This window comes from Phaethon aethereus (genome assembly GCF_964289735.1).
Source record: "Phaethon aethereus genome assembly, chromosome: 4".
NCBI classification, from domain to species: Eukaryota; Metazoa; Chordata; class Aves; order Phaethontiformes; family Phaethontidae; genus Phaethon; species Phaethon aethereus.
In genome coordinates, this window is record NC_138578.1 from 84723773 (window position 1) to 84745073 (window position 21301).

Here is a 21301-nt window from a genome sequence, read left to right on the forward strand (position 1 = left end):
TCACAACTAAAACTATTCTGGGAAACCAGTATAAATTTGAAAAGTGGTTAATTTAACTTGAGTCAGCATTTTTGCCAGGGGAAGAAAGGAAAAAACCCAACTTCACCTAAAAGATGTCACCCAGCTTGAGTCCAGTACCTAGAGGGACCCACCGTCCTAGCTCACATTAAAAAAAAAAAAGAAAATTAAAAAAAAAAAAAAAAGAAAATATATTGGCCAGTTATGCTCCCTGGCTAAAACACCCAGGTCGAGTTCCTCATCACTTTTCCTTGACCTGCAGAGTTTTTTAAGAAGCGAAGGATGGAAAAGCAGTGCTCAGGGAAGGCCTGCAGCATGAGGACAGACTGGGCATCCAGGGCTCTCCTTTAGTCTCCTGTTGACTGGGACAAGCTTCAGGAGACATCACAGCATAGGGGGAAACACTGTGGATCAAACTTGGATTGATTTTGGGTTTCAGTCTGAAAAAAGCATTTTTTCTACTCTTCCTTTTTGATCTTCAGGAGTCTCTTACGGGAGATTTCTAAGAAATTGAAAACTTTCATTCCAAGTCCATTTTCAAAAAACTGGGCGGATTATAAAGCATGTCAAAATATTTCCCATACTTTTTTTAAACTTTTTGCCTATTTTCCAGTGGAACAAAGAGAGCGAAGAAGGATTTTTCGCTGAGTTTTTTTGCAAAGTGAAACAAAATGAACTTTTTTCTTTTTGAACCAACGCAATTTTCTTTTTGCACTGAATTTTTCTTCCAGACTGGCAAAGCTTTGCAAAAAGCAGTCATGTGAAAGATTTTTGTTTCCTTTGGCACCAAAATAAATTTTAAAAAATCCAAACCAAGACTCATTTAGCTATTCTAACTAGCCCTACTGAAAAATCCCTCAGGATGGAGGAAGAGTTGCCTTCTGGGGTTCGCAGATGTTGCAGTGGAGGCAGAAAGAAGGTGTAGATTTTCTCCTTTTTGCGGTCACAATTGTTTCTAAATTTTAAGCCATACACTCAAATTTTGATCAATTAGAGCTGACCTGCTGAAAGAGCCCACCCCGTGAGCCAGCAGAGAGGTCCACCAGAGCTTTGCCCAGCAGGATACCTTTCCATTGGCATCCTTGGGTTGGAGGTCGAAGGCCCGGATGATGTAGACCCTGACGAGACACTCCTGGGGTCCTCTGGCCGGCAGCTGATGGAACTGCCGAGGTGGAACCGGGATGCGTGGGTCATCCGGGAGGGGGTAGATTTTGAATGAACCCTGCAGAAGACAGGCGTGTTCAGCTGTGCTTGCACACCCACACGTGCAGATGGGTCTCGTGCGAGCGGGCTTACAACAACAGTCTTGATGGTTGCATAGAAACATAGAATAGTTTGGGTTGGAAGGGACTTCTAAAGGTCTAGTCCAACCCCCCTGCCATGAGCAGGGACATCTTCAACCTAGATCAGGGTGCTCAGAGCCCTGTCCAACCTGACCTGGGATGTTTCCAGGGATGGGGCATCTACAACTACTACAATGCTGGGAACAGAGCCCAGATCCTGACTCCCTTTTGTCTACTTGACCAGACCATGTCTGGCCAGGCTTTTCTTCATCCTTGAGGGAGCCAGGAGCAGGGTGTGGAGCTGCCTGCATCATTCATCCCTTGCTTGAACATTGATGCACACTCTGCTGTACCTCCGCAGAGAGCCCCTCTAGCCTGTTTGTCCTTTACCTCTTCTACTTCACTGTTGTTTGAGCCTTCAAGCTACTAAAGAGGTGTGAAGGAGCCTTGCTGCCAATGCAAACTAGCACACTCCCCCCCCAAAAAAAAAAGGTTTAGGCTGAGACTTTCACTGCAGGGACAGTTTTAAGGGTTTCTGAAATAGGCAGCTTGTTCCTGAGAGAGGGGCAGGAGGAGGAGAGAGAAAACACAAAAATTTACAAGTGTTTTATACACCAGAGCTGATTTCCTCCCAGTAAAGTGGCAGAAATCAGTCTCTGGGTATTGTTTGGGGGAAGCGAGTGCTGGGTAAAAGCAGGAGTTTAAAAAAAAAAAAAAGCATGAAAAATGTAATCCCTCTTCTCTTGCAATTAGGCTGAAGGTTAGAAAGAGCAAAGGATGCTCGGTTCCTCTGCACTGGAGAGACACCTCCTCCAAAGGGAGAGAGTTCTGAGCACCAGCGTGGTGAGACCATCAGGGCTCACGCACGCTCCCACCACCACCCTGGAGGAAGAAGATGCTCCATCACTTACAGCCAGCATCAGTTCCAGATGGGTTTTTGCCCCAGGATGACAGCACAGCCTAGACTGGGTTTGCAGCACGCAAGGCACTCGCTGCTGGGAATACAGCAGCCAGACCCACACGGACAGGTTTTTCAGGCTGGGCCCAATGGTCTACTTTTATGGCCCTTTCCTCTCTGAAGTCCTACCCAAAAATAGTCAATTGGCATCATCCCACTCAGCAGCAAGACCTTCCACCCAGCAGAGTGTGTTCCCAGGTACAGGTAGAAAGAGAGACCATCATACCTTGAACTCCCCCACAACTGAGGGGTCATCATTTGAGTCCTGCAACCGGCCACGATACAGCTTGAAGGTGTGGCAGAAGTCGGAGAGATGCTCGAAGTCCTCCACATTCTCCAGCTCCGTCTCGTAGACCTGGGGAGGGAGAGACGGAGGGGCGAGGGCAGGGACTGCTCCCGGACAGAGCGGGACCAGCAGCGTGTCCCCACCGATCTGGAACAAGGCTTGACCCAAGATCCTCGGTCTGGGTGAAATACCACCCACCGGGACAGAGTCCTGGGACCTGTCACCCTTGTTGCCCCCACAGGACAGTGATGAAGAACAGACCTTGACCAACCCTAAAATAAGTAACAGCACATCACAGACAACACCCAGACTAAGCCAAGGTGTCGCAGAGGGTTTTTCATCAGCCAAAGAGACCTTCCGGCTGGGAATCTTTTCCTTAAGACCAGGCAAGGTCTTCCTCATTTTAGTCCTCTTTGGGCTCTTGTGTTAATTTTAACAATTCTTGTAAGAGGGTACCTAAATTTTCTTCTTCCCCAAGAAATCTGACATTCCTTGTTATTCCCAAACACTTTTCAGGGTGGCAGTTTGCCACCTCCTCTGCCACTTAGAAAAGTGACAATTTCTTGAAGGTTGCAATGTAGAAAGTTACCAGAAAGGATTTTACAAAGAAAACTGAGGTCTCAAAATAGTTATTTTTTTAAAAACAAAAATACCCGCTCTCAGGGGAAAATGATCTGATTTGATTTGGTTTGGTTTTTTATTCCAGAACAAAAAAAAAAGCCTAAACACTCAAAAAAAAATTAAACCTTGTGGAAAAGCAGCATGGAGAGTGCAGGCCCAATGAGCCAGAACCAGCTAAGGCCACTTACCTTCAGGGTGTCAAAGCCTTTCTCTAAATAGCAGCCACATTTTTCCCTCTCTCCTGTGGAAGCATAGAATTTGCTCCACCAGTCAATGAATTCTTCCTCCTGGTGGCAAGGGATACCCAAGTTACACATCTCCACGAGCAAACCCCAACGATCAACCACAGCAGCATCTCCCATAATCGCTAGAGGTGAACTTCTGCCCTGTGCACCAAGCCCCTGGCACAGTCTGGGTTTGGCCGGGCTCTGTCCTGCGGAGGCGGTGAAGCTATGGTGAACCCAACCTGAAGCTCCTCACTCCCTGCTTTCAAGGAGCTTTTGGGATGCTTCCAGCCCAAATCCAGCTGTTGCAGCCACAGCAACACCATGGACCTAGACCTGTCAGCAGCGGGGACGATTCTCCACAGGAGGGTGAGGTAGAGCTCACGAGAAGAAATTTGCAGCATTTTTAGGCCAGGGGCAGATTTTGGCCAGTTTGGGTGGTGGTCTTCCCAAGACCTCAGTGCAGGACCAGACAGGGGATGAACAAATTAACTGCGGTGCCAACATCGTCCTGACAGCCTGAAATTCAGGGAGGACGTGAGGACTGCTCTTAAACTCAGCCTCCGGTTTAGGCTTTGCCTGGACGTTTTGGGGTTTCTGGGATGGGGTTTGCCTTTCTGGTTTTGTCCCAGCACCACCCAACCTCCCCATCCAAACAAAGCACCCAGGCAAACAAATAAATGCATAAAATGCATCTGCTTCCACTAAAAAAAGTGATCCTCAGGTGCTGCACCTCTCTCAGGAATAACGTAACTCTCTTCCCACTGGTATTATACAAAGAAAGGGGCAAAACTCGTACCCTCAGCCTCCCAATCTCACAGCCTGCAGCCGCAACGCCACGAAGGAGCAGTTGCCACATCTGCTGTGCAAACTGGGCTGCAGCTCCGAGGATGCTGTTCCAAGAAGAAAACCGGCTGCCGGCTTCAGCAAATGTATATATTTTATAAGAAAGAGCACCATTTTGGAAATTTATACAAGTAAAGATGAAGGGGCTTTGACTGTGATTCATGAAACATTCCTGAAAAATAATGATGTCTTATTTTAGAAGTCCACAAAATTCCATCACGCTGACCTAATGGAGGAATCATAATAGAGGTTTATTGGATTTATAGTTTAAGCCAACGGTGCGGGCTTTAAATTGCTGTCTTGAATAGACATTGTTTTTAATAGAAATATTACATAAATTAACTCTGAGGCCTCTGCTGCCTCCCTTTTTTTGAAAAAAAAAAAAAATTAGCTTTTCATCGCTTTCCCTGTTTTATTGTTTAAAAAACTACATTCTGACCATCATGGCTTTATTACGACATTCCACAGGTACTGAGTTACAAAGAAAGCACTTTTAAACCAATCTGACGCCTTACCCATGGTATCTTCTGCAGCCCCAAGACAAAGAATTTGGTTAGATATTTTTGCTGATTTCTACTGATGTTGTAAAAAAAAGAAAAGGAGGGGGGGGGCGGGCAAGGGGAGCAGCTGGAACGTTAATAGCGAAGGACATGAATCCATTTGCCTGCAGCTGGGAAAGCCGGGGAGAGCAATGGCTCCGCATGCAAGCGGACGAATTCAGGGATTTCATTTAGCCACCAGGCGATAGCCAAAATCACCTCCAGTGTTGACCTTGGACATGGTACAGGACGGTCCTCAGGGTCGGGGTCTGTGCCCTGAGCCCTACACAGACGGCTGAGGGACCTCAAGCATCCTGCCTGCATTTGCCAACTTCTGCATGGACCCCGTGGGGCCGCAGTGGGGCACACGCCCACGGGTGGGCATCGCTTGTGGATAAACTTCACACTAAGTGACTGGCGGCTAAAATTTTGGCTTAGGGAGAAGCTCACCCAGATGCGGTGAGCTGCTGTCACGGTTATTAGAAAATCTGCTGTCTCCCCATCCCCGTTCACTCACTCCCTCGTGACCACCGCTCCCGTAGAGCAGGGACCACCATGACGTGGGCTGGCACCTGCACCCCAAAAGCCCTGAGACTGGAGCCAGGATGGCAAACACTTTCCCATTCCATACTGACAAACCGTCGAGACCTTTCAAGATCCAGGGTGCAGAGCTTTGGCATTTTCTGCTAAAATGGAAAGGTCAATGTTTAACCCAGGAGGAGCGAAGAGGCTCCAGGACCGTTTCACCAGGCAAAAGCCTGAATGGGACCATTTTCCAGCAGCTCCAGGAAAGGGGCAGCAGGAGAGACCCTTCCAGGGAGGCATCCCAGAAGAGAGGAATGTCTTATGGCCAAACGCACGGCATTTCCAAAAATAAAGAAATTCAGATTTTTTTTTTTTTTAAATGCCTTTAAAACCAGAATTTCACCAGCAGGCTGCAACTTCCCACTCAAAACATTTCTGGGATTAAGGCTTGGACACAGTAAAAGCACTCAGACACATGCTTAACTTCAGTCGGGTGTGCGAATCCCTCTGAAGTCAATGAGGCTCTTCAGATGCAGCCTTAGGGGCATTCTGGATCAGGCAGAGCCAGCAGCCACCGTTTACTTACCACCTTCAGGTAATAGGGAAGGAGGTTTAAGCTGCGCCTGATCTCCACGTAGGACTTTTACCCAGGGCTGTGCACATTGCTGCTGAGGGTACTGAAATCCTTCCCTCCCCTGGACCCCAAAATGCAGACCTGTGTCATCCCGGCAGCTCTCGGGATGTTTTCAAATCTCAATTTGTTTCACCCGGGGGAATATGCTCCAGTTTTAACCTCATTTTTGTCAGGGAGGCTGAGCCAGAGCAGTTTTCCCACCACCACCCTGGGTTTCCCACAACTGCAAGCCCATCCCGTCGGTTGCGTTCCCAGATGAGGCTAGCAGGAGTCGGGCTTCTCCAGCACAACCCAATTTTCACAAAATGTGTTGAAATGGCCGCTTCGGTGTGGAGCAACAGGAGGTGTGGAAACCTGAGAAGTTGCCATGCCAAGGACATACTGGCTTCTGGTGAAACTTAGTCCTTATCGTCATCGCCTTACAGCTGGGGGAAACTGAGGCACAGAGAGGTTAACATCCAGGAGAGCAGAGCAGGCATGAGGCAACCGAAGTCTTAATACGTATGCTTGCTCTCCTGGTGATTACACACTCTTCCCTGTGGGAATAAAGGCAATTACAGCAATAATAAATACTGCCTCTAAAGAAGCTAAGCCACTGCCTCAGTCTCAAACGTACCCGCACCTCACATCTGGGAGGCAGATTCCCTGTTACAGGAAAGCTCTGCAGCTGGGATGAGGAGGTCCCTCTAGAAAGAGCTCGGACACCTACAGATGCGGCTGCCCAGCTGTTTGCCACCAGGCTTTTGCAGGAGATGACACCCTGCACCTCAGCATCTGCTCCAACGCGAAGGCAACCTGCTCAGCTCGGCGCAGCTCGCCGTCACCCGGCTGAGCTAACCCCAGCAGAAGGCTCCAGCGGAGAGGCCGTGGCAAACAGCTGGGGAACGCAAAAATGTCTGTAAACACCGCAGCTGCGCTCCTTCGGGGTTTTCCGACCACATCCGAAATCCCTCTGCTGCTCTGCCTAGCATTGCTCCCGAGGTCAGCACGCCCAGGCGGGGCGGCTCGCCGCTGCGGGAGACGTCCTGGGGAGGGTCTGCAGCGAAACGTCGGCGACGAAGCCCACCGGCCACCCAAGCAAGGTGCCAGCTATCCACGCGTCGGGGAGGCATGGCAGCCTCTGCTGCCCAACGGGCTCCGTCGCCTGCAAATGCAGACCAGGAACTTCTGCAAAAGTGCCTGGGAGGTCGGAAAAAACAGATTTTTCCTGCTAGGAGGCCATGCCCTGCCCAAGACACCGGGGTGGAAGTGTCACAAACGGGGCTTGGGACCTCACACCCGCCGGACCTTGGAAGCTGGGGGGAAGCCCTTTTCATGCCAATGACCTCCCCATGTCCTTGAACTCCAACCTCTTCCCAAGAGGGATCTGTCTCTGGGTTATCCTTGGGTTAACCTGGTCCTTCCCCCTGGTTCCTTCAGCCTGTCCCAGGGACCTGCAGCAGCGCTGAGCAGCACCGTGCAGAAAGCAACGCTGGTGGGGCGAGGAGGGGACAACCACATGCATCCACACAGGGAGGCTGCAGGAGGACTTGGCTTATCCTTCCATTAACCCTCAAGGTGTGAACTGTCAAGTGTCCATAAAGAGTAATTATCCCTTTACAGATGTTTCACCTTTTCTTTTTTCACCATACTCTTAATTTTGCCCAGAAGTGGACAAAACTCTTTGTTTTCAGCGGGGGTTTTTCCATCCTGTTCAATCAGCCCTCATTTGGCCATGGGCACCCAAAGGCAGCCACCCACATAACTTCTTGCCACCGTTTTTCCTCTGTCCCGTGGCTTCTCTTTGGGGATGGTTTCCCCTGCAACCCCGGCTGGTGGAAAGCCAGCTTGCCATGCAGATTGGTCTGGGGGGGCTTTCATCCACTGCCCGTGGCAGTGCCGTGGGCCGTGCCCCGAGCGTGCCTGAAACTCTGGGAGAAAAAAAAATGGGAAGGAATGCGCCGGAGGGCAACGCTGGGCTGCAGAGTGGGTTGGCGACAGTTTTCAGCAGGAGATATCCAACACCAAGAGTTCTTCCAACTAACGGTAACAGGATAAGCTGTAAAATATGTGCTGTGATTTGGAACTAGCAAACACAGCAAATAACCAATTATTCCAAATAGTTTACAGATTTTGAACTTTTTTTTTTTTTTTTTGCTTGCGTTAGCTTTGCTAACTTGTCATTTGAGGGGTTGCTTGTATCTCTTACAACCAAAGCATCGCAAGCCAAAATACCGGTACGAACGACTACGTAGAAAGCACCTCATAGTGCTCCTCAGGGAGAACAGAGGCTCCTCACTGCAGTTCCATAGCTCAGAGGTGTCTGAGGGCTCCTCATGAGCTCCTCTCCCCCGGGAGATGCTCGTGAATCGCCCGACTCCTGCTACTGCTCCAGCAAGCGAAGGCTGGTGGAGAGCGGATCTTGCCAGACCGTTTCGCAGCTGGGAATGCAGGAGTTGCGTGGGCATTAACCACGGGGGGTCCTCTGCGAAGGGCGCTCCACGGCTCTCCTTCCAACCTGGGTCCTTCCGCTCCCACCGCCCGCCACCCACATCAGGGCTCCCACGCGAACCCCACGCTTTCGCTCAGCAGGACCTGAAAGCGCATTTGCACTCCTCAGGAGACGGAGCCTGTCTGTCCCTTCGACCCCGAGCCTGAGCAGGGCGGAGAAGACGTGCACAGGGACGTCCTGCCAAAGGGGATGAGTGCCCTCAAAGCCCCTTGGTGGCCAACAGGTGCTTGGCAAAACGCAGCGCATCCTTCCCAAATACACCGTGCTTGCTCTTTGCTTGGACAAGCAGCTTTCTGATAATTCCCAGCTGTATCTATTGATGTTGTGAAGTGATTCTTCAGAAGCTTTTCTGTATTTTCCTCTCGCCCTTAACAATGAACCAAGAACACTCCTATTTATTAGTAGTACTGCCCTGGCACACGGGGACCCCGCTCAGGATTCGGGACCTGTTGTGCTGTGCTCTGTAGAAAAGCAGAAGAATGGCAAAGCGCCCCAAACAGTCTCCATTTAAATATTGCTCTTAAGGCAGATATCAAAAACAGACCAAAGGTGTAGAGAGTTTTACAGTCCCTTGTCTGTAAAGGGATCCTGGCCTGACCGGCTCTGGTGGTGGCATCTACACTACATCTACTCGAGATTTAGTCATGTTTCAACTGACTAAATGTAGGCTTTGATCTTAGCAAGAGGTTTATTGAAGATGTCCCTGCTCATTGCAGCGGGGTGGGACCAGGTGGCCTCTAAAGGTCCCTTCCAACCCAAACTGTCACATGATTCTATCGCACCTTCTGCTGATGATGTCTATGGGCTCTCCTCTGTCCTGCAGTCCCCTTCACTTTCCCAAATTAAGGGAAGTTAGGTCACCCTCAAGGTCACCAGGATCTCATCCTGAGCACTCTCAGGTCGGCTCTGGTGGGCATCATGGCAGAAGCACGGGGGGAGATGGCACCTCCATCCTGAGGGAGCTTGAGGGGGACACTGGCCAAGCCCAGGTGGGGACAGGGTGCTGCGGTGCAGGACCTGAGACAGGAGCTGCTCTGGCCCCATTTCTTGGGGTGGTTTGACAGTTGGAAAAGGGGATTTAGAGGACAACAAAGAGGGGATCTTGTGGATAATTACAGAGGCGATTTTGTGGATAATTACAGAGTGCTCCTCCCAAGCAGGGAGGGGGAAATGGCTCATGAAAGAGCTTATTTTGACATTTTAAGAAGTCATGAGTCTCTCTTTCACCCTTTGAACGTGATTGAATCACTTGAAGTGCAGAAAGATGAGCCAGGATTTCGGCATGGCGGGAAGGGGACAGATCTGGAGCAGAGAGGTGGATCTATGAGACGTCGGTGTTGCAAAATCGTCTCATTTCGCTTATGCCAAAGATTCTCAGGAGGGACAAGAGAGGGACAAAGGACCAACTCCTGACTTTGTCTAGGAGGACTTTGGCAACAGCAGCACCAGAGGAGTGCAAAGAGAGGCCAGATTAGAAAGGGTTTATGAACGAGGTTATAAACAATTGCGGATTAAGTGCTTGGTTCGTGCAGGCTCCAGGCAGAGCCTGAAGCACCAGCTCTGGCAGCCCTGACCCGATGTCCCCACCACATTATCACTTCTCCCCAGACCTTACCCCCCGGTAGGTGTAGGGGATTGCTGCCACAGGGAGCAGAGGTGATGCCCATCGCCCCCCTCGGTGGTTCTCCGGGTCCCCCCGGCGATGCCTGACCCATTTTCCAGAGCTCTTTGTGGTTCTGGGGTTTGTCAAGGTTTTCTCAGCACACTGAGGCCACGCTGCTGGGGAGGAAGAAGACCCACATGCTCGAAAGGAAGGGGGAAAAAAACACTTCTGCTGGACTCCACCAAGGAGATGGGCAGACTGATCTGCAAGCTCAGCTCTCCACGAGGGGCAAGCCCACGGTCTCCCACCACGCTCCCCCTCCTCCAGGTCATTAACGCCACGGCCGGAGGCAGAACCCGGCGAAGTTCAGGAGCTCCCTCACACACTCCACACTGGGCTGGATTTTTTTGGCTGTAAAAGCTTTTTTCCTAATATTTAACCAGCTGCAGCCCCTATGCCTCATTCCATAGCTCCTGCTTTCGTGCGAAGCTCCCCAGCTATAAAGGAGAAGGAGACAGGAAGGAAGACGTGCGCGGGCCATCCCGGTGACACGCTTTCCAAAACGGGACGATTTCCCCTGGGAGGTGCCAGCAGCACTCCACGACGTGAGGTTTATTATACTTAATCACATTCTTGTAGGGTCCTGGTGAAGGCCAGGGGAATGGGTTCATTACTGCCTAATATTCTGTTGCTTTTATTTTAAATGAATGGTTTGCAGCTTCTTTTTTTTTATCCCCCCCCCCCTTTTTTTTTTGGTAAAATTTTCTCTGAACTAAACCAAAAACATATTCACATAAATTAAAGATGCTGATGAACGGGGCGGGGGGGAGGCTATTTATGGAGCTTTTGTTTCCATACTCCACATCCCAGCACAGCCACCCATCTGCCTTCTCCGTGCGCTGAAGGAAGCCGCGTGAACAGGAACAATGTTTTGTGGGTGCGAAGGATAAACGAGGTACTGGAGGGGTGCGCGTAGGCCCAGCAAAGCACATATCTATATATTACAGAGAGACAGGCTGGATGTTAAACATTCCTCCAACCCTGTGCCGAGACCTACAAAGGTGCCCATCAGGGGCTTCTGCATGCAAAAGTTACAGCTGCCATGAAGCTGCAACCCGTCTCTTACTCCACGTGCTCTGCTTGCTCAGTTTTTACTCTATTTTCAGCGAGTCAAAGCCCACTTTATCTTTCCTTCCACCCCACAAGGTCAGACCTCAAAGGGAGACTTTTTCTCCCAAAGACACGGTATAAGTAACACCTCCAAGCTGACCTTCTTCCAAAGGTCTGGGCTGACTCACCAGCGTTTCACACCCCAGGGCTGAAGCGTGCGGCCACCACTCCGGGCTCGGCTGGTGGGAAGGAGTCACTGTTTATTGCAGCAAAGAAGTGGAAATCCACGCAACTAATTCTGGCCTGAAACACGCGGGAGGAATGTGCAAGGCTCTTGGCAGGAGCAGCTCGTGTCCTGCAACCCATGGGCCGGTATCCAGAGGGGTGAGGAACCCCAGGGTCACAGCCCTGACAGGGATGAATTTGGGGCATGAAGAAGAACAGCTCCTCTGGAGCATCAGCCCTGAGAAAGCAAAGCAACTTCACTGCCCTCCTTACAAAACCCAGGAACATACCAAACATCTGATTTTCTCATGAAAAATTTCTCACAAAGAGAGAAGGAGACACTTTGCAAGGAGGGATCTGTCATTGCTTGGGTGCTGCCTGGCATCTCCCCCATCCCCACGCTTTGAGGGCACCAGGCTGTACACCTGGAAGAACTGGGACTGTGCAAGGTCCTGCTGATGAGATGAAACCTTCCTTGGGGTGAAACCCTCCTCCTCGGGGAAGGACAATACCTTCTTAGTTCAACTTATGCCAAAATGATGCCTAGGACTCACGGTCCCTGAGCTAGGACATGGAGGGGCACAGAAGTCCCATCAAGTCCTCAACCATGCCACCATCTCCACTGAGCTACCAGGCTCTGCTGGCATGCCCGGAGAAGCCAGAGGCTGTTGGGAAGACATCTGACCTCGAGAACGTACACAATTTTGCTGGCTCCGCAAGGACGAGAGGGAGGAACTTCCTCACCCCTCCTCCCAAAAGTGACCTTGTTTTCTTTGGCATGAAGGAGAACGATTGCTGAAATGCACACACACCTGTAGCAAGATGAAGTTTCCATTCTCCTAGGACAGCAAGGGGATCTTTCACACAAAGAAATGCCTCCATTTCTGCAGATCTTTAAATATGTCTATATGCACATATATCATTCATAAAAACCATTAATCAAGCAAGTAAGTTAGAAATTAAGCAATACATACATGAGGCTGGGCCCGAGAAGCTGGTATGTTAATTAATGCTGAGCTGGTCATACCCTCCGCAAGCTACAAATCAAAATGATTGGTTATCAATGGGGTTAGAGAAACAATGTTTAACATACATCAGCAAAAGCACCATTTAGGAGAAATAAAACGAATGACCCCAAACAGTGCTGCCTTCCCCCTCCCCTGGGGGTGAGGTTGAGATCCCCCCGGACAAGGCATCCTTGGCACGAGAGAGGCGTTTGGGTCTTCATTGATGTTCATCAAAGGGGACTGTGTTTAAATGGTTGCAGAGAATAAATGGGGTATTAAAGGGAAACTGCAGCAAAAACCCACATTACAGAAAAGCCATTAATATTTCTCAGCGCGGGACAGCATCCCCTTCCGCAGACACCGAGGGCTTGCAAATGCAGCAAGCCAGGGAGGGATCTGACCTAGGGTGCTTTTCATAGGATCATACAACAGTTTGGGTGGGAAGGGACCTCTAAAGGGCATCTGGTGCAACCCCTGCCATGGGCAGGGACATCTGCACCCAGAGCAGGGTGCTCAGAGCCCCGTCCAACCTGGCCTGGGATGTTCCCAGGGATGGGGCATCCACCACCTCTCAGGGCAACCTGGGACAGGGGTTCACCACCCTCCTTGAGAAATGTTTCTTCCTTAGATCTAGTCTGAATCTCCGCTCTTTTAGTCTAACACCATCAGCCCTTGTCTTACTGCAACAGGCCCTGCTGAAAGGACATAGAGGGATAAGGAGAGCTCAGGACCAAGGTTTGGTAGCTTGCCCTTGGCAAACCGAGAGCTGCCATCACCTACCCCTGCCCGGGGCAGCAAGCAGCAGGTCTGCTTGTCTTGCAAGGTGTGTTTCCTCGAGATGGAGAAGGGGGAGAAATGAGGTGTTCTCACCAGAAAATAGCGGGGTTTGAGCATCAGGCCAAGCCCAACAGCACTCCCCCCTGTTTGCCAGCTCGGGCTGGTCCCCAAACGTGCTGCTTTTGACCCCATCGAACCAGACATGCATCAGACCTTGGGTCAAGCTGAAAACGCTGAATTTACAGCTACTTCATGGGGAAAAGATTCCCCCAGGCTCAGTTCCCACTAGGACACTCATGGAACTCTCAGAGGCTTGTGGGAGACAGCTCGCCCATGACTATTTTATCAGAGGAAACAAATACCTGCTCATCCCTCGGAGCTGCAGATGGACTTCTCAGTTGTCCTTCCTGCTCTGCTTCCCATGGGGATGAGGACCCAGGAAAGCCCACCAAGAACAAGGGGAGGCTGCGGATGCAGAGCAGGCAGGGATGCAGGCAGATCCACGCCAGGCTCACCCAGGAAATCCTGCAGCTGCTTGCTTGCACTCAGCCCTCGCAAAACCCTACTCTGTGAGCATCTCCCAGAGAAGCAAACTAGCAAGGCTCAGCCCAGGAGACCTTGTTGCAGAAAAATTGCTTTTCTGTGAGTTCTGGGAGCTCCTTTTCTTTGCATTCAGTAACCATGATGTTTCCAGTTCATGTGCACATAGACTTGTTTTAAACGGACCAAAGAAGTTGGTCTGAAGGCTGAACTTCTCACCCCACTTGGACGAGATGGACAACACACTCAACAACCTCAGAGCAGAGGGGGTTTGCGTCTGTTTGTTTTCTCTATTTCAGATGAGGACAACAAAATGATCCTTTGTTCCAGTTATCCATCAGAGGAGGGACCAAAGCCAGGCTTGGCAAGGACGGAGGAAGGCTTTGGAGCCACACAATGGAACACACCCATGCACACATGCACAGGCAGGAACAATCCTGGCTCCTGCTTCCAAGGTCACCACTGGAAGAGCACGCGGTACAGAGGCTGCAGCCCTGGGCATGGGCTCCTGGCCCGGGATCTGTCCCCTTTCCCAGGGAGAAGGAGTAAGATGGCCTCTGCAGACTGGGACGACTCCTGCACCCTCCAAACCTGGCCCTGGAGGGGAGCAGAGCGGGATGGAGGGACCCCGATGGCTGCGGGGTATCAGACCACCTAAGCAAAAGTCACCCCAACCCATGTCCACCACCAGGAGAGGGTGGGCACAGGAGGAACAGCATTCAGGGCCAAAGTTTATAGGTTAAGGACGGAGATGGTGGAAATTTTGGTTTGGCTTTCCAGGAACAAGCTCCCTCCTCCTCCGCTCCCCAAACAAAGCGCAAAAACGAAAGACAAACAAAGAAGAATTAATCTGGGGGCAAACTGAATAATTCAATTCATTGCAGGGTGTTTTGTTTGCGAAATGTTTGTTTCAGTACGGAAATGTCAAAGCCTTCCACTTCGAACCCGCTGCAGCAGAAGGTTTTGGCTTTGCCATGTCCCTCTCCCCCTTCTTGCCCTTTCATCTCCCGTTTAAACGGTTCCCCAAGTTTGATCCCGAGTTTGTAGATGCTTTCAATAGGCTTCAATCTGCCCCAGGGAACAAAGCAGAGCTGGGGTCCCTCCAGCTGCAAACCTGTCTCACTCCTTCCTCCGGGACCTCTGCAGCCCCCGTGCCGATCCCCCAGCGCCGGGGAGCAGCCCCCCGAGGGGCAAACGCCGTGTACTCCTGCCTGAAAGTGTCTGTGTCTCCGCCCATAGCTTTTGTCCCAAAAAGGCTGGTTTGAGCAGGTTTGGTAACACCGTGACGAAGTCCCTGCAAGGTCTGGGAGAGCCTCAGCCCCGCAGAGCCCCATCGACCTCAGTGTCTCCCCAGAGGGAAGAGCTGAGCTGCTCCATCCGTACCAGCCTCGGGAGCATCGCAGGAAACCCAGCTCGTTACTTCTGTTGCCTGCTACTATTTTTGGGGAAGAAGGCCCTGCCTTCAGGCCTGAGGACATTGCCAGGGAAATATTTTTCTGACCTTTGCTGGACTTTTGAAAAAAAAAACCCACACAAAAATTACATAATGCAATATGTGGTGTCATTCATTTTGGTTACAGGAAAGTCAAACATGAACAAGAGTTCACCTCACTTCACTTGGCAACCTAAGGCTGAGGGACCTCATTTCAGTGAGGCCAGAGGTGCCTCCCTGTACTTTTGCCTCCATCACTCATTGCCACAGCCCTCCTCTTCCTCGCAGGCACCCTCAGAGGCTAGAGAGTTTTCAGCTCTGTCCTCTGTACCCACTGCCCATAAATGCCTTCTTGGACGTTTTACCGGTTGTTGGGCCAAGCCTGAGTCCCCTAATGTCAAGGTCTGCACCCAGGATGGGAAGGTGGGCTGGGTTATCTGCTTTAGACAGGTCTACTGCTGCACATCCCGGCCGAAAGCTGCGTGGGGGAGCCTGTATCAAGAAGCAAAAGGTACCTGAGACCACCTGCAGGCAACGCTCAGGAAGGACTTTTGAACAGGCAGCCCATGGGGCAAGCCTTGGGGATCTTGCAGAGGATCTGCTGTCACCAACTTCTCCACTCCAACACCAACCAGGACCACGGCTTCCTCCCCAGTAGGGCTGCTCCATGGCCATGGCTCGGGCCGCACAAAGAGAGGGACCGATGCTGTAGGAAGATGTATCTTCCCTCATCTGCAGCCCCAAACCCAGTAACTGCTCTCCTTGCTCGGTAATATCTCCAGGGTGGTGACAGCTCCTCACCTCCACCGAGAAGCAAACATTGGCAGAGAAACGCTGAGGATGTGACTACCAGGAACCATCTGTTCCCTGATAGAAGCCCCATTTTCAGGTTGAAACTTTCAAAGAACGCCTCTTTTGCCTCCAGGTTGGTAGGAAACCTCATTTCCTCCAGCCAGGTGAGAGCCTGGCCACCAAGGGCCACCTCCGGGTCGCAGAGCTCTAATGCCAGCAGAGTCACATCCCTGCTGCTGGGGGCACGTCAGGTCCCTGTGATGGATCCCAATTCGCTGCGGACACAACGGCAATGCTAATCTTCAAAGCAAGTAGTGGATGGGAGCCAGCTGTACTGAGGATGAAACGCTGATCCATGTATGCCTCCACAGTTGCGGGGTCTCCTCCGAGACAAGGAGCACCCCAAAGTCTTGGGGAAGAACTTCCGAGACAGAGAAAAAAAGTGTTTTCCCATTAATTTGTACAGAAAGCACACACATTTCCTAAGAGGAACGAGTGGCAGGCTGTAATTCAAGACAGATGGACAGACCTGGATCTGGCATGCCAGCAGAAGTGCCTACAGCTTCTGCAGGAGCACTCGGATATTGCACCGACCTCAAAAACTGGCAAAGCGCGGACAAGAGCACCCCGAGCAACGCTTTGGAAAGGATGGAAGTTGGAGGAGGGTCAGCGACTGCTACTTGCTACTTTCCTTCCTCCCATCACAACCAGCTCCTGGGGGACCCTCCAGCCCGGCCCTGAGTGAGTACAGGCATCGGAAACGGGTCCCCTCGGCCCTTGGGGCAGCTCCCCGTCGCCCCGCGCCCGCCTGGAGCTGTTTGTGCCAGGCGGAAAGGAGATGGGGGAGCAGGGCCAGATCCCGTGGCGCCCGCGGGGATGGGGTGCGGCTCACGGAGCAGCAGTTTCCCCACGACGCACCACCACATCTGAGGAGGGGATTAATTCTTGTTTGCAATTTAAACAGCCCCGCTGTGCCAGGGCGCTGCGTACACACAATAACAGAGCCTCCGGCCTCGCTCCAAATTAGCCTAATGAGGAGCAGGTTTCGGGACAGGCTCAGAGGAGACGCAGGCTGCCCTTCGCCTCCCACCTCTCCTGTGACCTTCTGCCACCTTCGACTGCTCTGTGGACACGGTCAACACCCAGCACAGTGCTGAGCTGCACAGGCAAGAGGTCCCGGCACACCACGATCCTGCTCTGCCTCCCACATTACCCCAAAATACCCCGAAATGCCCTGCCAAGCTGCCTTCGCCTTTGGGTGAGCATCTCCAAGAGGTCCTCCGACAGTGGACAGGACCAAAGCACCACCTCAGTGGTGAAGGTTTGCACCTTCGGTTCCTCAAACACCGCTGTAAGTGGGATGATCCAGCGTGGGGAATCAATAGGAAAACTCCCACCGGCAGCCACGGGGATAGATTTGCACCTCCGGGGCCGTGCCCAGTGCCCGCAGCTAGCTGTACCCCAAACGCGGTGGCCAGCTAAAAGGCAACCCAGACATCTACATCTCGCTTTGTTCAGCGCACACGTGTCCATGGCGCGCCCACGATCTCCGGCTTGCACACCCCGTGCCACCAGCAAGCGCGTTCACGGTTAACGCCGGTCAAAAGACGGGGGGGAAAAAAGCTTTGAAGGACGATTTCTCATTTTCTTTTCCAAACTAACTGCAATGAAAACGTGGAAGCCAAAAGTAATTTGAAATTCTGCCGGTTTTGGAGCGCAAGTGTAAGAAGAGTGTGAGCCCTGGGTTTCTCTTTCTTGCCCTCACCTCCAGCTGCAACAAAACCTGGGGAAAACAGGGAAGCGGTGAACGGGTCTCAGGGGGAAGCACTGAAAGTGAATGAAGTTGCAAAATTAACATGAAAAACATTCTTGATTTTTCGCTGCTAGAAAGTGCCCAAAGAAAAGAACAATCTGTAAAAAAGACGCCTCTTCATTAAAAAGCCATGGCAACCTGATCAGAGCACTGCAAGCAACAGCGGGCACGGCAGAGCCGGGCAGAGGCATCTCCCGCAGCTCGGGGACACCCCAGGGTGCTCCCTCCATCCTGCCCTTACGGCAAAGGCGGAGGCAATGGTGCAAACTGGGCGTCCCACCAGCCCCGTGGAGCGTGAACATCCAGCGCAACCTCGGCCAGGCACCGGTTCATAGAGGACCCCGGCTCCGCACCAGCCCCAAACTGGGGTCCCGCAGCGGCCGCAGCCCCAGCTCTGCGCCCAGCAGAGCCTTTGCCTGCGGCTCTCGTAAAGGATATTTATGGGAGGAAATTTTCGTCCCCTCACCTCCCTCAAAAAAGCAGCCGCCGGGTTAATAAACAGCTGGCAAAGCAAAGCAGGGGAATTTCCATTAAGCAGAGTGAAAGGGTAATTAGCGACCGGGCTGAAAGCGCCCGCCTCGTCCCGCGTCGCGGCAGCCAGCCCAAGCCTCAGCCGCGCTGGCTCCCTGCGAGAAAGCAAATTTGGGTCAAAACCCTGGTTTCCCAGGGGGAGTTGCATTTTCCTCTTGTTACCTCCACCAAAGTCACAGGAGAAGGAGCAGCAGCGACTGCGGGTCTGGAGTGACTCCAGCAAGGGCGCAGAAAAATCAGGGGTGGGAAACGGCGCCGGCAGATGATGGCCAGAGGAAAGGAGGTGTTTTGTAAAATCAGTGGCATTGAACAAATCGGTTTGCTGTCAGAAAAAGGCAGCAGAGGGCTGGCGCGGAGACATTCCTCCTGACGCTCTTGAAGAGCAGTATTGCACGTCAGACGTGCTGCAGGTTGTTATTTTGCTACACAACACCATTTTTACTGAAAATTGACAAAAAAAAGGGGGGGGGCGAGAGAGTTTAAACTGCAGATTCCAGAATATGCCCCCACAAAAAAAAAAAATTTAGTCAAATCAAATCGAAAGTTGGGTAGATTTTTGTATTAAAAAATAAGAAGTTATGTCTTTGCAGCTTGATGGAATGGCAGAAGATCAGTCCACCCATCGCTGCCCCATCTGTGGCTGTGGGTCAGGAGGGGGCCAGAAGAACCCTCTGCTGGGGGTCTGAGCCCGTGGCTAAAGCAAACTCCACCTGGCCTCTGCCATCAGGTAGCACCTTCCTGTCCTCCATGTGTGCTCCCAGCCCTTGAACTGGGTCTGTGGGAGCAGCAAACCCACCCTTGGGTGCCTTGACCCTTTCCTGGGGGTCCCTCCCACCCACAGCTGCCTCTGCAGGGGGTCTCGCAGCCTGGGGGGAGGCCCTGGGTGCCACCGGCTCCCTTGGTGCAGCAAAGGGACATCGCTTGCCCAGCACCATCCGCTGACTAGAGGCGAAGTCAGGACCTGCACCCCCACCCTCCTACCCATCTCATTCCCTGACCTCACTTTCCTCCCAAGTGCTTTCTGCGCTAGGCTAGAAAAAGGTTGTTTTTTTTTTTATTTGCAGAAGTGAAGGTTCCTGTTCCAAGACCCGTTTTGGTGTGGTTTTTGCAGACATGCTCCAGTTACTTTACTGATACAAGATGAAGCACAATTGTAAGTTATTAAGAGAAATCCACAAATGGCAAGTGAACGGAAAGCCAATTGGGTTGTCAGTAGTATTTTCTGTCTAGTGCTGCTTTTTCCTTTCAACGACACTGGTTCACTTGGGCCAATGTTTTCCAACTCCACTGTCCAGTTCCTAATCGATAGTGAAGCATCTCGGGACAAGATGCCACGTCCCAGGGAGCTGAGCGTATGAACGTCCCACCTCTTGGCTGGTGGAGAGCCCGAAAAGCCAGCCTTGACATGCCTCGCTGCAAGGACTGCGGGGTGACCTTGCCTGGGAGCACCAAGCTGGATCTCATCGGTGCTTGGGGTAGGTAGGCAAGAGCGGGGCCAGCTGCAGTCGAGACCGCAGAAGGCTGGAGTCCCACAGCTTTTGCCAAGCACTGGCCAAAATCTTGATTTTTTCCTTAGCCCAAAGCCTGAAAGCCTTGAACTGGGCAGAGATTGCAGCAAGCAACGTGCACTCAGAGAATCACAGAATCGTTAAGGTTGGAAAAGATCTTTAAGATCATCAAGTCCAACCGCCAACCCAACACCACCAAGCCCACTAAACAATGTCCCAAAGTGCCACGTCTACGTGGTTTTTGAACACTTCCAGTGATGATGACTCCACCACCTCCCTGGGCAGCCTGTGCCAATGCCTGACCACCCTCTCAGTAGTAAAGAAATCTTTCCTAATATCCAGTCTAAACCTGCCCTGGCACAACTTGAGGCCATTTCCTCTCGTCCTATCGCTGGTTACTCCTGCTTAAACAATGCCTTCTCAGCCACAGGGAGGACTTGCATGGCACAAACCTAAAGCAGACAAGCTAGCACGAGGGATGCAACAAGGAGAGAGGTGCAGCTCCAGCTCTGAATCTCCAAGGACAGCCTGGTGCTGGGGCCTCAGTCTAAGCTCATCCTGGGACACGACCGCAAATATCTGATGGCACGGATCAGTGGATCGTAAAGTCCTTGTGAACAGAAACACCGAGGTGCCACCAAGGCGATGAATAAAGAGCAGAAGCATTCAGGCCCAGATATACACCTTGCTGCCACGGGCAGCGAAAGGCGAGGCAGGAGGCATGCCTGAGAGGCAGATCTCTTAGAGAAAGCTCAGGCTTTTCTAGCCTGAGGTATGATGCAGCACCCACAGCCTTTAAACAGGGAGGAAGGAAATGCCAGCGAACATTAAATTCACCAAAGGGGATAAGAGACCACAAAAAGCTCCACCAAATGCCTATGACGACACTTTCAGCTGCTCATGAGCCACCAGGGTCACCTACAGATTTGTGCATCACGCACACACGTCAGCACTGACATGCCTCAAAGAGGACACATCTGCTGGCAAAGAAACCCGGGGGCCATAAAAATGAGAAGCACCAGCAGGACCAGTGTCACCAGTGTGGCCCAACACCTTCCAGCTCTGCTTCAGGAAGGAGTAACAGCAACCCCAGTGGATTGCCCAGCCTGGCCCACCTACAAGGGACAGCTGAGACCCCTCAAACTCATGGCACGTAGAAGCTTTCTTTCTGCAACAGCACCAACACATTCCTCCTTCAGCGACCCTGCTAAAGCATGCCCAGTTCCCAGCACCCTGGGGTGTTCTGCAATCACGGTCCCCACCGCGACCCTCTGCAGAGTAACTGGAGCTGCTGGAAGCAACGAGTGGGTTTGGAAGCAGCAAAGCATCCTACAAACAAAGAGCAAAACTGGGGAAAGGAGACCTGGCCGTGTGGTCCTGGTAAGGACGACTGAGCCTCAGGGGACCTTTGCTTCCAGTGTGGCCTTGGGCAAACTGTCCCATCTGCCAGCACCAGTTCACCTTCTCCAGTGCTGGGGTAAGTCCCCTCAAGGCGGTCGGCTCTTTGGGGCAGTGACTGTCATTTCCAAGAGAGCATC

The 21301-nt window shown here is 51.8% G+C and overlaps 1 protein-coding gene across 1 annotated transcript in view; it reads right to left on the reverse strand.

Moving 5' to 3' along the window:
- DYSF (dysferlin) overlaps positions 1-21301 on the reverse strand; it is a gene marked incomplete at both ends in the record, with an annotated part of 100946 nt that overhangs the window by 31812 nt on the left and 47833 nt on the right. The window contains 4 exons of the mRNA XM_081999562.1: positions 1085-1240; positions 2486-2614; positions 3355-3453; positions 12338-12400. Of these exons, the coding sequence (XP_081855688.1) occupies positions 1085-1240; positions 2486-2614; positions 3355-3453; positions 12338-12400 (447 nt within the window). The remainder of the gene's footprint in view (positions 1-1084; positions 1241-2485; positions 2615-3354; positions 3454-12337; positions 12401-21301) is intronic.